Here is a 17749-nt window from a genome sequence, read left to right on the forward strand (position 1 = left end):
CCCTGTTTCAGGAGGCTCTTAAGCTCCACCTGGCCGACTCCTCCGACAGGCCGGCTCCACGGCCCACACCTGACGGTCAAAGAACTGCAGACTCACCTGAGGGCGGTGACCGGTTGGACATAAGCGATGAACAAAGCTCCGACTTAAACCCATCCAAACCCAAAGCGGAGAGTCTGGCAGAGATGATCGCTTCCTTCCAGAAGATTCTGCTGAGAGACTTGAAGCTCATGAAGCACAGGCAGGTCATCCACCCTGTGCTGCAGGAAGGTACGATCCCCTGGTTCCTGTTTGCAGGCAGCAGGTAGAAGCTCTCTGTTCTGTCTCTGACTGCTTTTGTTCTTCTCTGTGAAAGTCGGTCTGAAGATGAACCTGCTGGACCCGTCTCTGGCCATTGACCTACAGTACCTGGGAGTCCGCCTGCCCTTCCCCCTGCCGGGCGCCAGCATGGAGCCGCTGTCAACGTCTCAAGGTGAGCATGAGCACGAACAAGCAAAGTGTCCTGACTCACCTGTGCCTGAACACCCAGCCTGAGCAGAACACCTGCGAGTCCGTTTACAGGTAACAGCTCCGCCTGTGTTCTCTTCTGTTTCAGGTGTTTCTGCTGCATTTGTGTCCCGAACAGGAAAAACCACAGACGTCACTCAGATTAAAGGTTGGAGAGCGAAGTTCACGTTGTCTGAGACTCCGCCCACACCTTCAGCCTGCAGACCTGAAGGTGCTTTTCTACGCCATGTGCTCACAGCTGGTTATAGTTTTGTTGTTTTTCAGCTCGGCTCCGGCCGCGCTGGGCCGTGTGCTGGTCTAACTGGTTTGTGTTGAATCCTGCAGCCGGTTCGAGTTCAGAGCCGCAGAAGAAGAACCTGTCGGCGTTCTGCAGCGACATGCTGGACGAGTATCTGGAGAGTGAGGGGAAGCTGATCGACGAGCGTGCCGCCAGCTTCTCCCAGCCGCCGGTGGAGCCGCTGGTGTACGAGCTGCCCACCAGGAGTACCAGCTACGTCCGGACCCTGGACCACGTCCTGAAGAAGCAGACCGCCGACCCCGCCTCCTCTGACCTCATATCTGGGTTCATTCCCCCTTCCAAGAGGCCCCGCTTCAAAGAGCCTAAACCAGGCCGGAGGGGTGAGAGGAAGCAGAAAGGTTCTAAACAGAGCAAACTCAGACCAGAACCTGCAGCTGCTCTGGGTCCTGAACCCAGTCAACTGGAACCTCAGCAGCCTGTGGGCCACGCCCCCTCAGCGCCTCCATCACGCCCAGATTCAAACCCCATCAAGAGGCGGAGGAGGCTCAAACCCAGGACCTCATCTCAGACCCTCAGTCCCTCTAGGGCCACAGTGCCCCCATCGGTTATGTCCAGGGACCTGGCCCCGCTGGAGTCGGACTCTGAGCTGGGGGGCGGGCAGAGCGAGGACGGCGGCAGGAGTCGGCGCCAGCCGATGACCCGTGCTCTGCAAAAACAGAAGGTCCTGGAAGACGGTGCCGTGTGGGAAGGCCTGCGCCGGACCAGCATCACTACGGAGAGGGCCGCCATCGCCCTCACGTCCCTCTTCACTCAGACGGTGAGCATTCATTGGCTGCAGCATCTCCTAGAGGGTGGGGGTGAAAGTGCAGCTCAGTGTAAAACAGCTGTTTGTTTTTGTGATAAATGATCATTTTAATGTTCTCTTTGAAAAATACTGCAGGAACTTTGTGCTGTGTGAGTTTAAATGATGTGAAGGGCAAACTAACAGGTGTTTATTACAGACCAGTAATAACAACCACACACTGTTAATAATCACGGACTATTAAAGATAATTAGACACTATTACAAGGTTACAACCAATGTTCCCTCTAAGCTGGCAGGTGTCTGCGCACAGAAAAAAAATCTAACCTGAATTGAAATTAAAATTAATACGTTAACGATTCTGTTCTTCAGTGTTAGTCAGTGAGTGTCTGGCTGCTCCCGTATGGGATCAGAACGATGCCACCTTATCCCAAAGTCCAGCCGATGATGCGATTCACATTCGTATATACCAGTTTTTAAATTGTGTTGATCGGCCACGTAAAACCAGAGTTACGATAAAAATATCTGCAATGTTTGGTTTTCTTCCTGAATACTGTCATTGTTTATATTTACTGCGGGAAGAAACGGTAAAAACCGCGTTTTATAGGGAAAACGCTCGAAAGCCTGTGAGCAAAGACAAAACCCAAACTCCTCCTACCCTCCCGTTTGCTATTGGTGCAAAAATGTACCATGTCGACCAATCAAAAAATGATATGGCAACATGGCACTTAGTAGTTTAGGAAGGGGGAAGTTTTAGGAGTGACAGCGTGTTTGAGATGTGAGAGATTTGAGACGTTTAGCGTGTTTTGGTCTAAAGTTAGTGTGTTGTCTTGTGTAGTTAGTGTGTAGTTAGTGTGTAGTGTAGTCAGTAGTTTTGTTGTGTGTGTCAGAACAATGAGGCGACTGCTGTGTTACAGGTGTTACAGCAGTGATACATCTGCTGTTGTCAGGCCTGCAGGTATCAGGCTGTTGTTCTCCTTCATCTCATCATCAATCATCATATAATTAATTGCCCAACATTGGTCATTATTTACTGTATTTTGCAGACAGTTGCAGACTCTCTCCCAGACCACAGACTCATAATACAGTCAGCTTTATACAAAAAAAAGGTTGTTTTCAAAATTGGAGTTAAAGTTATTTTTACTTCCAATAGTGTTAACATGCTACACAGGTCAGTGACTACATTTTTGTTTTACATTCTCATTGTAAGTGGGCTGAAGCAGTTAATTAAAAGTCGTCTAACATAAATGCTGTAATTTGATTATTTTAACCGTAACCTGGATGATTCGATGCCGGCGTGACTACAGCGCACACGTCCAAGAGACCGCTCAGGTAAAGTAATTACAGATTAGTGAGCAGTGGTGCGGTGCTCTCGTGCCGAGCCTTAAACAAACTCTGGGTTATCTGCGTTTATTTAAAGGTCAAAAACTAAAGTAGACATGTTGACTGTGTGACGCTGCTATCAACAGGAAGCACAGATGTCATGTGACAGGAAATCAGTGCAACACAAGCAAGAAAAAAAAACGAATGCGAAACACTCATGAGGAAGTGGGCAGATTTTCACGCACGTTTAGAATAAACAGGTCTGACGTTCTTCTTCAGGGTTTCGTGAGCGAGAACCCGACGGCGCCGATCCAGCTGAGCCGCAGACGAGCGCCGCCGTGTCTGAACGAGTTCTGCCGGCTGGGCTGCGTCTGCCTCGGCCTCTCCCGCGACTCCAGGATCAGCCACTGCGGCCGGCCAGCGTGCATGTTCGGCTGCAGCTGCCTCAAACAGAAGGTGGTCCTCCTCAAGAACCTGGACGGGTCCGACTCCAGCCCCTCCTCACACCACGGGAGCACCAAGAAGAAGAGGAGGATGAAGATGGCCTACGGTGAGTCTCTGCGGTTCACGGTTTAAGCGTCAGAGAAGCATAGATAAAAATAATAACCCCGTGGTCATGTCGCAGTTCTGAAGGAGGCGGACAGCGTCTCCCAGCCTGCCGAGCGGGTCCGGACTCTGTGGAGGAGGGATCTCGGGCGCTCGGATCCAGAGCCGGTACGCATGCCTGAGGCGGCTCCACAGACCCGCCCTGCGGTAAGGACCTGTTTAAACATGGACGTAGCACTTTAAAGGCCGTTCCGCACATTTATCCGCTGCACAAACTACTCGTTTCTTTGTTTCCAGAAGGTCCGAGAAGATCACCGCAGCTGCGCCAGAGTCCGAGGATACTCCAGAAAGATCCGGAAACAGAAGGTAAGCCAGCAGTTCCTGAGGGAACGAGGCTCTTACTGTAAATGTTTGTTCTGCTGTGATTTGTGCCATTACCTGATTCATTGCCAGGTGAAACCGACACCGTCTGTCCACCGGGAGGCAACCAAAGGCACCGTCCGACCTGATCGGCCGAAGCCCCACAAGGTGAAGAAGCTGAAGAAGACCTCTAAGCCTCCTGCAGGTGCGTTCACGCTGCTGCTCTCCCATCAGCCCCTGCTGCCATGTTTTCTGTCCTTTCATGGAGGTTTCCTCTGCAGGTGAAGCCCTTCAGGCTCCGACTCCCTCCGAGCCTCCTCCGAGTCCTCCTGCTGAGCCGACCCCGAAGCCGTCGAAGCGTCTCTTCATCAGGGCCGACTTTAAGTGGAAGAGCGAGGCCGACCGGACCCTCGTGCTGATGGAGCTGTGCGAGGCGATGGCTCAGAACCGGCTAGACCGCCCGTTCTGGATCAAGAACTTCCTCATCCATCCCACCGGCCAGTCTGTGGAAGGCAGCGGCGCCGAGCGCTGCATCCAGTACCACGTCAAGATATCCAGATCCGCGCTGAAGGCGAGGAAATCGACAGCGCCGCGCAGACAGGTGGGTGCCGTCGCAGCCTCCTCTGTAATGGTGCATTTTCATTGATAAGTCATAAAGGTGGTAGAAATGTTTCTGATTGGTTGAGTCTGAGTTTCAGAAACCGTCCTGCCAGCTGATTGGTTAGCTGCTGGGCTGTTTCCACCAATCACAGCTGCGTTCACCTGTGAAACAAATGAGCTTTAGTTTATGTGGTCACCATTTCCTGTCATCCAGAAAATGACCGCAACGCCTGTAACCATGGTTACGCGTGTGTCACAGTGATAAACTCGCCTGACGTGTGATGGTTGATTACACCTCATGTCTTTCAGGTGGATGCAGCATGGGTGGGCAGGAAGGTGGAGCCTCTGAAGGAACGTAACATGAAGAAGGAGCACAGAATGCAGGAGGCGGAGCCTGTGGAGGACTGGCAGAGGGAGGTGGAGGAAGATGACATCACAGAGGAGGATGGCTTCACGGATCAACAGGTGGACGATTGGACAGAGAGCAGTGGACAGGAAGTGACGTCAGAGGCGAAGGTCAACATGGCTCTGCCTTTCCTGACGGGAATCTCGCCTGCCGGCTTCCTCTCAGCCAATAGGAAAGCGCCGGGAGGAACGGACCAGCCAATCAAGGTAAGAATGAGCTGAGCCCCTCATCTGGGACTCTCCTCAGCTCTTTCTGGGACAGTGGCGCGGCTGCCCCTCTGTTGGTCTTCCTTGGTCTCTTGTGTTCTGGGGGCCTCTGGATGTCTGGAGTCTTGATCTCCTCCATACCTGCTTCATGCCCTGGTGGACGGGGCTGTGGCCCCCCCACACCCCCCCACACCCTCATGAAGGAACCTTTTAAAAACGAGCGCATCCATGCTCACAGGTGTACACACGGGTGCTCACACACACAAACTACACCCTTTTTGGCTCCTACCTCAAAGCACACTGTGCGCTGTCGATCTTACGTGCTGCACAATAATGTTTAATATTTAGTATTTACTGTTATATTCACATAGATCATTGTGATGTTGTTTATTCTATTACTCTCGTTTTCTTCTGCTTGTTTTCTCTTTTCTCTTTCTCAACAGGTGATCCAGGTGATTCATAGATGTATTTTGTGTTTTTTTTGTTTGTTTTTGTTTTTTGCCCTTTATCCCACTGGGGATAGGTTAATTGGATAACCCAAATTGTCACTAGGTGTGAATGTGCGAATGAAAGTGAGTGCGATTGGTTGTCTGTCCCTGTATGTTGGCCCTGCGACAGACTGGCGACCTGTCCAGGGTGTACCCCGCCTCTGGCCCTATGACAGCTGGGATAGGCTCCAGTGCCCCCCGCGACCCTGAAAAAGGATAAGCGGAAGCGAATGGATGGCCCTTTATCCCCGTCCCTCTGCCCCGCTGTTTTTCTTTCTTTTCCCCAGTCAAGTCTGTCTCATATTTAGCAAGTGAAAATAAATAAAATAAACAATAAAAGGTGAATCAAATGGACCATTACGGCAAAGCTGGGATGGTCCATCTGGTAAAGTAAATCTGTTGGGCATCTTTATTCGCCTTTAGACAAAAATTCTGATGCAAAAGAGCCAAACGGGACAGGTGGGGAAAAAAGAATGAGCTGAGCTTCTTCACACGCTCGTCACGATGTCACCCTTAATTTCTATCTGTGTTTGCTGACCTGTGACCTGGGCGGAGCGTCACCAGCATCACGATTAACCTGCCGCTCGCCACTCACCTGACTCTCCCTCCGTGTCGTCCTGCAGGTGAACGGGAAGCTCTACCCGCTGGCTAAGATCCAGCTGGGGAGGATGGGGGCGCTCCACCCGGCCAACCGGCTGGCGGCCTACCTGACGGGACGGGTGAGCTCATCCCGTCAGCAGCAGCCATCTCTGCGACCCCCCTCCTCCACCTCTGCTCGGAGGTCGGGGCCGACGCCTCTTGACGTCTCCTCAGCTTCCTCTGTGGTCTCTGACCTTGCTGTGACCACCACAAGCGCAGCGGCCACTACAGCCTCTCCCACTGTCACCACCACTGCTTCCTCTTCTGTGACCCCACCTGGAGCGGTCCCACCGCTCACCCTCCTGACCTCCATCACAGGTGAGCGTTTCCGTGTGATAGTCTGCCTTTGATCAATAAATAATCTCTGTTTCTGCCTGATCGATCAATAAAGTATTGATGAATCCGTCTGTGCTCAGAGTCTCTGTCCAGCAGCTCGCCAGCGCCACCTGTTAATCCATCTCCAGGCACAGCGACCCCTAAAGCCCCTCAGGTAGTGCTGATTAAGGTCCCGCCTCCCCCTGGGACGGTTCCTGTCGTGGCCCCTCGTCCTCCGGGCCCCGCCCCCGGGTCTCAGAAGATGCTCCTGAAGCCGGTCCAGATGGTTTCCGGCGTCCAGTTTTACCGCCGACCCGACGGGAAACTGGTCAAGCTGGTCCCCGTCAGCCAGCTGAGGGCGGTCATGCCCACTTCGCCTGCACAGCCAGGTGAGTCTGCAGACCTTGGGGATGGGCGGGGCGTATCTGAGGTTAAACTAAAATCTTGATTGTGATTCTGTCCCTGCAGGTCCTTCCTCCTCCTCGCTCCTCTCCCCTGTGGCCCACACAGTCAGTCCCCAGGCTCCGCCTCTGCCCTCCTCGCCGTCCCTGAGCTCTGGCTTCCTGTCTCAGAAGGGCACCTGTACCTTTAAGATCCTCCCTGCCGACTCCAGCCTGGACCCCATCATTGTCACTTGTGCCAAAGCTCCGCCCAAGACCCCGACCAAGGTGCTAACGGTGCCAGGCTCCTTCACCCTGCTGCAGACACACCCCTCCAACCCCCCCATGACCCCAGTGAAGCTCCTGTCGCTCAAAGCCCCCGTGCCTCATGGCGCCGAGAAGGGTGTCGAAGGCGCAACGGCATCTGTGGTCGCCACGGGAGCAGGGGGGCTGATCTTCAAATGTACACCACCTCAAATCTCGCCCACCATCCAGATACCCTCAGAGGGCAATCCCACATCCCCACTTTCGTTAGGGTTGAAGGTCATGCCTGCGCCACCGCCAGGTCCTCAACCTGAGGCGGCTCAGGACCCAGTGGAGCTGGACATCATCTGCGTGGATGAGAAGCCACATGTTACCACGGAGACACAGTCGTTAGAGGTGACGTCAAGCAGTGAGACGGAAAACTCGTCAGACTTCAGAGAGTCAGAGAGCGACGATGAGAGGGCGCCGCTCGCCAACAACACGGTAGGAAGGCGAAAAGGAAATACACACACATGAAGAAGATCTCACACACTTCCTGCTCACAGATGTGTCTGCGTGTGTGTACTGCAGCGCCTCCTCCACACGGCGTTGGAGCGGCTGCGTCGGGTGCGGCTGCGTGAGCTGTTGGAGCGTCTGAGGAGGACGGTGGGACAGTCGGGGGAGAAGACGTCAAAGGTCTCGACGCTGAAGACGGTCAGTAAATGAACGCTTCTGATTGGTCGGTGGATAGGTGGGTTGGAGGGTAACGAGTGGTGCTGTCTGCTTGCAGGCGGTGGAGGTGATCCAGGAGCTGAGGAGGAAGGAGTCACAGCTGAAGAGGAAGAAGAGGAGGCTGAGGAGGAGGCGGGATGAGTACCTGTGGAGCATCGCGCCGTCAGCAGGTGAGAGGCAGAAAGACTCAGGTGGGTCATGTGACCCTGACAGTGGCCTGGTTATTGGGAACGTCAGCACCGAGCAGGAGACGAGACAGAGCGATGTCATGTTCACGCAGGAACTATACAGCTTAGGGGGCGTGACCAGGACATGCTCTACAGCCAATCATGTGAAGATTAATCAACCGCTGCGTCCCGATAATGAATGAATAGTTTAGTACGCCCCATCAGCAATGTGCGCCAGAGGTCAGCTGACAGCCGCTGGACTTGGAAGTTGCTGGGGGCGTCGCCTAATGACTGACGAAGGATGTGATGCTGACAGTGTGCGCTCTCTCACCTGTAAAATCCACACGATCAATAAAACTGCGGTTAACACGACCACGTGACAGATTTAGCATCATGTTTATCAAAGTGTTTATTTATTCAGGTGTCAGACGGGTCCTCAGGGCGGCGCTACAGGACGCCTCTGACACAGTCAGGAAGCTGACGCAACGATGCTGTGATGATGCCGACGGTGATGATGGCGGTGATGAATCTGTGGCTTGGTGAACCGTAAAGCTGCTCTATACTCTGGCGAGTAGTCGTTCAGTTCTCTGATCGTCCCGGAGCGTTTCTGACAGCGAGCAGGCGGATGTCGCCTCCAGCGCGTGTTTTTTAAACTCTACTGAGAAACTGCGAGACAGGCATGCGATGACTTCCTGTTTGAAGATGCGTCTCTGACTCGTGTGTCTGCTTCTTATTTAGATCCGATCAAACCAACAGCAGCAGTGATGGCGGCGGCGCCAGAACTTTTGGATGAGCCGACAGTTATCTCATCAGATGAAGAACGAGTGGTTGTCACGGACAGCGATGTAAGAAACCATCATGGAAATTCATCTTTAACTCACTCTGACCACAGGAAGCTCCCTAAGTGTTTATTTTTTCAAAATAAAAGCACAGCTTTACAGGGAATAATTTATGGGAAAACGGAGATGAGGAGAGTGAGAGAAGCGAACTTAATTTATATGAAAAAGCAAGAAGTAGCAGGAAGTGAGACTAGGATTAAAAACCCTGGGATTAAATGTGACCCTGATCAGGTAAAGAAAAGTTCAGAATGAAGTTTAAAGAGTTTGATGAGATTTAAAATGAAGATGAGGAAACGAATGAAGATTTCAAAAACAAGCGTCAGGTGGGATTAACTGTCAGACTGTGCTTACAAAGAGCTTTGATTATTGATCGGTTGAACTTGAAGCCCGTCCAGCCATGCCTCACCCAAGGCGTCTGTGTTTGTGCCAGGTGGAGCAAGAAGATGATGAAGGTTGGGGCGTTGCCACGGAGACGGTGGGAGTGAACAGTTGGCTGGCGAGGAAGAGGAGGAGCTCAGAGTAAGAACCTTCCCTCGGCTCTCCGGGGGTCACCTGACTCCAAAAAGAACTACAGTAGAGAAAAAGGGGGCGGGGATAAAACCAAATATGAAACAACAACCACTGTGAGGACGCTGCCCCACGGTGGTGGAAGTTGTAACTGCTCACCTGGTGGAGGTCAAAGGAACTGTAGGTTAGTGGGCCCGTGTTTAAAGTGTCTCTTCATGTTTTCAGGCTGAAGGAGGTGACAGCTCCTCGCGCCGGCTCTGCCCTCCTCGCGGCTCTCAGATCGGCCACGAGCAGCTCAGACTCTCCTCAGGAGCTACTGCTGGAGCAGGTAACCAGGAAACACCTGTAAATCATCAGAGGTGCTCTTAGCTCCTCCTCCTCTGATCAGGAACCTCCCGGGTTTCCTTCAATTTCTCGCTGATCACTGCGATTTAAACGCAGAGGGGGAGGGGCTGTCGACGCTCCGCTGATGAAGACGAGCCTGACGTTTTCTCTGCTTTTCTGTGTTCGAGGCTCGACACGAGATCGAGGCGCTGCAGTCGGAGATGGAGGACCTGAAGAGTCTGAGGACGAGTCTGACGCAGCAGAGGGACGGACACGTCAGGGACATCTGCAGCAGAACAGGTGAGGCGTAGGTTCATCGTGTGAAGCTGAAAACTCAAAGAGCTCTATGAACCCCAAGGCCTCGAAGACCTGCCTGCTCATCTGGAGGCGGAGCTCTAACCCGTTGGTGTGTTTGGCTGCAGGTAAGAGCGAGCGGAGGATCCTGAGGAAGCTGCAGCAGTTTTCGTCCGAGCAGGAGAGGCGGCAAGCACCCAATCAGGTCACAGCAGGGGGCGGGACTTCTGCTCCTCCACCTGCGGGCAGCGATGGGTGTGGAGCAGGTGACAAGGTCGACAACATTATCGCGACAACAGCAGCCCAACAGAAGTCCACAGATGCCCCTCCTACTTCTGTTTCTGCCCCACCCACTCCTACACCTGTCCAAGTGTCATCGGCCCACAATGCACCTGTGGACACGAAGCGTTCAAGGACTATTCCGAACATCCTGTCTCGCAGTAAGACTCAGGCTCCGCCTCCATCTGTGATCACAAAGGCCGCAGAAGGTGAGACCAAGACCTGTGAGCTCCTAATGAAATGATGGATTATTCCACTGAGTAATGCAAATGTCTGTGATTGTGTTTGTGAAATATTCAGGTTTAAGTTTTTAAAGGAAATGTTTTTTTATGTGAAAAATGAATAATGTAAGATACAGTCAAAGGTCAGGTAACAGGAGGCAGGCTTCTGTGTCCGACCTGATGTCGCTCCTGTCATTGTGATTGGTTTGTGGAAAAAGCTTCTATTTTTATATTTTTAAATAGTAACGTAATTTAGTAAACAGTGTTTTTATCTTGTTTCACGTTTAAACGCCGAACGTGGTGCGTTAAAAAACAACGTGAGATTTTACGGATCTGGGGCCCGTTCTTCGTACCTCGCTAAGTTAGCTGGATTTGATTGTTGACGATTTCGCGTGATCCTGGATCGTTCGGTTCCCCGAAGCTCATCCGGGACTTGCTGCCATAGCAACAGAGCCGTAAGCGTAAACCTGCTCGGGAGCAGGTTTACTTTATGTAAACAGGATTAGATCGTGGCCACTCAGGTATGTCCGCTTCATTTATACAAAAGCAACAGCGATATTCCACCACTGTTTCACCATAAATAAATAACATCAATGTAACTAAAGATAATGCAGTACTTGATCCTTTTATTGATTTCATACAGATACATACAGGTCATTTCCTAAAAAAGGGAAATGTACTATTAACATTCTATTACATGTATGTGATTATTACAGATGTAATTCATATTTCAGAGTAGCAATTGTAAATTACTTCGTGTAATCAAGCTGAGAGACCACGGCTATAAAAGCGAAGGTGGATTTGGGAAGCCTGTCGCAGCCATGTCCTGTCCGTTTACGCGAGCCACCCATTGCAGAAGGTGCGAGATTGATAAGGAGAGTTTTCAGAATTCCGCGTATATTGCGGGACAGACAGGATCCTTTAGCTCAGCGCGACAGTGTGCTCATAGAGAGATATCGATTTTCCCGTGAGGGTATTATTTACTTAACCAACTTGTTGACGAGGGGGTGCAGGACCACCACCTGTCTTTTTTTTGCTCTGCCCTTTTCTTGGTTGCTGTTATGAACAAACAAACAGATTATTTCAGGGTCTCTTTCCAAGAGACGAAAAGCAATATAAGTGATAAATATTACCATTCTGTGGAATATTCTTATATTTCACTTTTACTTGTTCCCATGTTCTAGTGGGTCCTGTTGTGGCTCTAATGTGTAAGGGGATATAATATAACATAATATAATATAATGTAATATAATATTGGATAATATAGTGTAATATAATAAATCTACCCTACCGCCTACTGGTGTTGGCCAGAGGGGCCGATGGCGCCATATGGCAGCCTGGCTTCTGTCAGTCTGCCCCAGGGCAGCTGTGGCTACAACCGTAGCTGCCTCCACCAGTGTGTGAATGTGAGAGTGACTGAATAGTGCCATTGTAAAGCGCTTTGGGTGCCTTGAAAAGCGCTATATCAATCCAATCCATTATTATTGTTGTTATTATTAAATCACTTACGAGTTTAATTTGTCAGCAACTTTCTGCCAGCCCTCTCTCCTTGCTTTTGCAGCCTTTGCAGTGTTCTCTTGCGTTTTAATTAAACTCTGAAACTCCTGAAATCCCTCACTCAAGAGTTCTTGCTCTGCTGCCGAAAAATACCGAGCGCTCTCCTTCGACATTTTCGCCGACCAATCAGAGGGTTGCCGATCAATGTTTCTACTATCGATGCGTAGCCCCTGTTGGGCCACCCAGTGATCTCACATTACTTCATCCAGCTGTACTAATCGTCAACAGCAGGTGTGTTCGGAGAACCGGATTAGCGAGCTCACGGTTAGCGCGATGATTTGGTCTTGGATGTGTCATTTGATCTTGGATGTAGTAAGCGACGTACGAAGAACGGGCCCCTGAAGCGTAACCTACATAAACGCTGAGCGTTCGTCCTCAACAAACCGACTGGAAAACAACGAGCTGCTGACACGAAGCGACGAGTAAGAAACAGTTTGTGGGTTCGTCCGTTGTCAGGAGAACGGTTTATTGTCCGGCCGCGCTCGTACTCGTGTCAGGATGTCAGGCGGGCAGTTTGAGCTGAGACGACATCAGCGCTCAGCTGCGTGTCTGACGTAAAACGCTATTTTATGATTTCATTGCATATTCAGTACAAGTGTGCGATTTGAGCTATAAGCACGCTGCCAAATGCAGTGATGTGATTGGTCAGATCTGTTTATCTGAAACATCAGAAAAATCGAGCTTGGTTCGTATTTTCTGCACTATAAGGCGCATTGAGACAAACCGCTGTTGCCTTGAGTGTGTAGAGACTGTAGAGACACTTCTACCTGCTGTGAATGTGACTGTAAAGTGCTTTGTGGTCTTTAGGGACTAAGTAAAGCGCTATACAAATACAGACCATTTACCATTTGTTCTCTGTCCAATAACCCACTGTTCAGTTTTGTCCTCTAACTGCGGCCATCGCGCCGTGTTCCCTCAGAAACTCCTCTTGTTCTAGGTCATCTTCTTGCTTCCTCCACTTGCACACCATCGACTCAATAATGCCGAATCGTCTCGCAGCTGCTCTATTTCCATTTTCTACTCTGATTGCTCGGAGTTTAAAATCCGCTTCGTAAGCGTGTCTCTTCGCTGGTGCCATTTTGAAGTCGTCGTACACACACAACACGGTAATGTTGAGTTAAAGCACAGTACGTATTACTCTGCAAGGCTCCTGGCAATGGTAACCGTAACGCTCTGAGAAGTGGCACTACATTTTTATTTATTTATTTTTGACAGATTTTTGAGCATCGTGTAGCCATAAAATCGGTTCGAGGTCAGTAAGCACAAACCAAAACTCATACATAAGGTGCACTGTCGATTTTTGTGAAGATTCAAGGCTTTTACCTACGCCTTATAGTGCGGTAAATACGGTACCATAAATTCGTCCTGCGAACGGCTGCATTAAGAAAAGGTGAGTCTCACCCGGGGGTGCTGACTCCATGTAAACAGGGTGGCTGCTGTCGGCTGATCTATTCAATAGAATAGAATAGAATATCCTTTATTGTCGTTGTACATGTACAACAAAATTATGGGTGCTGCACGCGGCTGTGCAGGAGCAGACAAGAGGAAAGCCCCCAGTGGAGAGTCTGTGTGAGTGACCCGAGTGATGAGGTCACCGTCACAACAAAGCATTGAAGCAAAGACTCGACAGATCGTTGCAGATTAAAACTAATTAGTTTGTTTTTTAAGTTTTCAGATTAAACTTCCTGTTTTCCTTCACCTGTTCGCCCAGGTAATCCTCCAGGTGACCCGTCGTCCTTTCAGAGTCTCGTTCCAGCTGATCTTCTCTCTGTGGTCGGGGCACCGTTACCCAGGCAACCAGTCCTTACCCTGAATGCTGTGAGAGCGGGTTCAATGGTGCTGCAGCCGGCGCCGTCTCCAGGTACTGACACGTGGAGCCTGAACGCTCTCTGGTTGGCTGTGCTTTTATTTAGAAACTCAGATGTTTCTGTTTTGTGTGTAGGCTTGGCCTCAGTCACCCTAAACATTCCCACTCTGACCAGTCAGCAGATCCATCTCACCCCACTGCTCTGCCCACCGGCCAGGCCTCTCGCCGTCACCAACCTGACAGGTAACCAACACTCTCCTCCTCGGTTTTATTTGTCCTCGAGGCCAAACAAACATTCTTGGATATCATTTATACAGCAGGTGCGTCTAATGAGCGGTTGTGCAGGCGCCGCCTGTTCGTATCTGTGAAAGACGGCGTGAAGAGAAGTTCAGTCACGCAGGTTTTAAACACGAGTGTGAAAAATTCACCTTGAATCACTCAGCAACGGCGCTAAGAGGACGATAGCGGCGACCTGTCCAACAGCTCTGATCTTGCCGTGACGCCGCGTACAGTCCGCAAAGCTTCGCTCCGAATATCTCATAACAGGAAGCAGGACAGCTTACCGTGAACCGCTGCCCTTTGCGCCTAGCTCACACTTTTTTCTCTCTCTCTCTCTCAGCTCCACCCACATTCACACAGCATTGGTAAGCTCCTCCTCCTTCCGGGTCGGACTCATTAGCATCTGTCAGATGGACAAATTAAACCAAAAAACCCTCCGAGAAATACAAAAACGTTGTTATTGTAACGGCATATGATTGGTTGTTTGGCCGATCAGCTGATCATCTGTTTACTCTTCCAGGCTCCAGCCTCAGCGGGGTGCTGAAACTCATTCAGACCAACACACAACAGCAGGCTCCGCCTCCAACCCATCAGCTGCTCCCTGGTCTTCCGGCTCCTCCTCTAGAGGTCTGCGATGCATCATCTAAGTCCTCAGATCGAATCATACACCAGGACCAGACTCCACCCCTCGGTGAGGTCACACCTGCATCCTGGTCGTATTGCGGCTCTGACAGCCAAACAGAGGAGAGAGAGGCGAAGCCTGAGAGCAGGGGCGAGAACAAGAGCCTGCCGTCGCTCCTCGATGAGTTTGTCTTCCTTAATCAGCAGGTGGAAAAAAACCAGGACGCTGCAGCGGTGGATGGAGCTGACGAGGAAGGACACACCCACAGCCCCTGGATGCTGCAGCTGGACTCAGACTCTGACACAGATGGGGTTGGGCCTAACCTCAATACAGAAACGATGCTGACCACTTCAGGCAGTCCTAAAGGAGGCGTGCTGGCCCCGCCCCCTCTGCTGCAGATGAAGGTGGGCGGAGCCAAAGTGGCAAGCCCAGGCAACAGGGAAAGAGAGGGCACAGTGGCAGGGGGAGAAGAGGGGCAAGGGCACAGGGGCGTGGCCTGGAGGCCGATGCCGAGGCTGGTTCCTCTGGGATTAAGAGGAAACGCCCCCAGCTGACATCACACGCAGAAATAATGATGTCACAGCAGCTGCACCTTCCTGGTTGGGTCCTGATGGGAGTTGGCACATTGGGAGGAAAAAAAGAAAAGCATAGACTGATTGTGGCGCTTCTATGGTAACAATCAGTTATCGTTTGTGGATTACTAAGGATCAATATTCAGGTATTGATTGGTTTGGAACAGGGCGACGGTGTCCTGGTTTTCCGACGCGCTGACCGGAAAAAACGCAGACGCTGCTTCTGAAAAATATGGAAGTGCCTTAAACCTGCGTTCTACCTGACAGCCACCAGGGGGCAACACTGCAGTTCTGTCCTATAGAAGTCTGCAGCACGACGCTGCTCTGACCTCTGACCTCTGTACACGCTTCATGCTGAGTTCATGTATCTCAATCATGTCTTTCAAAATGGAGGATCAGCTGTGGTGTTTTGTTGATTGCTCATTGGCTAATGACTCGTCAGTCACTATGTTATCCAGTGAGTGAGCGGTTTCATGGTCAGACCCGCCCCTCTTCCTCGCAGCCAAGATAGTGGGGATTTCAGTTTTTAAAAATGTCTGTTGAACCTGTCACATCTGTCTTTGAAAGAGTTACTGTAGCATCCTGTTTTCAGTGGCTGCATTCAGAGAAACTTGATGGCGTGCTGAGGAAGAAGCCCTGTCCCCACAGAATGTTCTGATGTTGCGTTCAAATGTCTTCCTGTTTGTATCGGCGCCAGGTGAGCCGAGAGACGCCTTCACAGGTTGCAAGTTCATGTCTGAGAGTGGCGTCCACGTCACAAAGAGAGCGCATTCGGGCTACTCGCCTCCAAACGTTCATACTTTATTCTGAAGGTCCAGCTATTGTTTCCTGCTTTTATTTTTTTTATTTAAAGGAACTTTGTGAAAGCGGTCAGTGTCTCACCATGGTGGAATGTTTCAGTTTCTTCATGTTTTGCAGGAAAAACGCAGTCATCACAGGGGACTCACCTGGACTCACCTTTTCTTTTTCTTAATGCCTATTTCTACATGTTTACCTCAGCTGTCCTAACAGCTGGAAGGAAAACAGGTACCAATAAAAGTTAAATATTTGAGTCTGCATCCTACTTTTATTCAACAAAAGGTTTCCCGGTGTGTTTGATGAGTTTCTCACCTGAAACTTTCAAGTTAAAGCTGAGTTTTCTGATTCAGAGTACCTGAACACATCATCCAGCAAACGAGGAAAAATAAATAATCAGTAAAAAAAAAGTTTCTATCCAGATGAGTTGTTTGAGTTTCTGATTTAAAGTGTTTGATTTATTTTGGCTCACCATCGATTTTTATGGCGTCATTACAGGTAAGTTACGGCTAATATAGGAAAAAAAGAAGCTGCGGTTAGTGTCCGGTGCCGCTGAGAGGCGCTTATGCTCTGCGCTAACAGTGAAGACGCGTCATCCGACTTCTGACACGCGACACCGGACGATGACTGTCAAAGTAAAAGCATCGCATCTTAAGAAAAAAACAACTTTCGAAAGAAAAATCTTGTTTCATGTCAATAAAAGTAAGTGATCAGTAAATCTTGCTTTTGAGGCATTGCTGTGTTCAATCCGAAGTAATGTCCATGCTAAATGAGCTAATGATAACAGCTGTGATTGGACTGTAGCGTCTAAATTATTTGAGAGAACGTGTTTATTTTGAAAGGTGTGACCGGAAGTGCGGGTGTCGCGTGCGGCATTGACACTAACGGATCGCCGCTCTGATCAGTCCGGTCCCGGTCGTCCCGTTTCCTCGCTGCGGGGGAGGACTACGATGCGGAACGGCGGCCCGGAACAGCGCAGAACCGAACCAGGACCGTGCTCACGGAACACCCGGTCCGGCCCGGCTCTGAAGGCATGGCGGCGCAGAGCAGCCGCTGAGAGCCGCAGCTAGCCGGCGGCTAACGGCGCGATGGCCGCGGACGGAACGATCCGCAGCCGCATCAGGAGCCTGCTGCGCTCCCCGTCCATCAAACTGCGGCGGAGCGGCACCGGCGCGCGGCACAGGCGCGAGCTCAGCGACAAGGTGCGCGCGACTGACACACACACGGAACCTATTGTGTTTCTGCTGGAGTCTGGTGGTTTTATTGTTTAATTGTTTCTAACTGATAAATAGAGCTTATTCTAACTGACATTAGCTGTCGTCTGTTTTTATTGAATTTTTTAAAATTGATTGTTTAAAATTCAACATTTTTATTTTCTCATCATTGCTGTTATAAAGACCTTTGACTGGTCCTCATTTTGTTCTCAGATGCCAAACACTGTGCTAAACAGGCTCTCTGTTTCTGCAGATGTTCTCACTGTATGGAGCAGTCTTTGGTTCAAAGTGCCTCCTCCTCCTCCTCCTTTGTAAATATGGTCCTTGCTGTCTGAAAGCATTTTTGTGCACCAAACCATCCTGAATCACAAGATTTGTGCTGTAGACTTGTGCGGACGCTCACATTGTGAGAACCTGTCTGTCCCGTCCAGCTGGTCTATCACCTGCGGGCCCCTTCATCTGTTAGCAGCTTCACTTCCCACAATCCTTTG

At 50.5% G+C, this 17749-nt stretch overlaps 2 protein-coding genes across 6 annotated transcripts in view; both read left to right on the top strand.

The window, feature by feature from the left end:
- mgaa (MAX dimerization protein MGA a) overlaps positions 1-16300 on the top strand; it is a 31083-nt gene extending 14783 nt beyond the window's left edge. For 2 of the 3 annotated variants that reach the window (XM_026151252.1, XM_026151253.1), the window contains exons 4-26: positions 12-267; positions 353-469; positions 593-715; positions 829-1559; positions 3146-3416; positions 3492-3619; positions 3710-3778; positions 3866-3977; positions 4054-4373; positions 4682-4984; positions 6096-6429; positions 6528-6815; positions 6895-7553; positions 7641-7763; positions 7840-7951; positions 8687-8793; positions 9218-9306; positions 9520-9622; positions 9807-9918; positions 10041-10400; positions 13681-13830; positions 13912-14019; positions 14576-16300. In XM_026151252.1, coding sequence (XP_026007037.1) covers positions 12-267; positions 353-469; positions 593-715; positions 829-1559; positions 3146-3416; positions 3492-3619; positions 3710-3778; positions 3866-3977; positions 4054-4373; positions 4682-4984; positions 6096-6429; positions 6528-6815; positions 6895-7553; positions 7641-7763; positions 7840-7951; positions 8687-8793; positions 9218-9306; positions 9520-9622; positions 9807-9918; positions 10041-10400; positions 13681-13830; positions 13912-14019; positions 14576-15231 — 5631 coding nt within the window. In that variant the 3' untranslated portion in view covers positions 15232-16300. The remainder of the gene's footprint in view (positions 1-11; positions 268-352; positions 470-592; positions 716-828; positions 1560-3145; positions 3417-3491; positions 3620-3709; positions 3779-3865; positions 3978-4053; positions 4374-4681; positions 4985-6095; positions 6430-6527; positions 6816-6894; positions 7554-7640; positions 7764-7839; positions 7952-8686; positions 8794-9217; positions 9307-9519; positions 9623-9806; positions 9919-10040; positions 10401-13680; positions 13831-13911; positions 14020-14575) is intronic. The other variant, XM_026151254.1, reaches the window with a different exon arrangement.
- A 580-nt stretch (positions 16301-16880) lies between these two features.
- The window catches only part of mapkbp1 (mitogen-activated protein kinase binding protein 1), a 31704-nt gene continuing 30835 nt past the window's right edge, over positions 16881-17749 (top strand). For all 3 annotated transcript variants that reach the window (XM_026151241.1, XM_026151242.1, XM_026151243.1), the window contains exon 1: positions 16881-17246. In XM_026151241.1, the coding sequence (XP_026007026.1) occupies positions 17133-17246 (114 nt within the window). In that variant the 5' untranslated portion in view covers positions 16881-17132. The remainder of the gene's footprint in view (positions 17247-17749) is intronic.

Source organism: Astatotilapia calliptera, chromosome 19, assembly GCF_900246225.1.
Source record: "Astatotilapia calliptera chromosome 19, fAstCal1.2, whole genome shotgun sequence".
In the NCBI taxonomy this organism is placed as follows: domain Eukaryota; kingdom Metazoa; phylum Chordata; class Actinopteri; order Cichliformes; family Cichlidae; genus Astatotilapia; species Astatotilapia calliptera.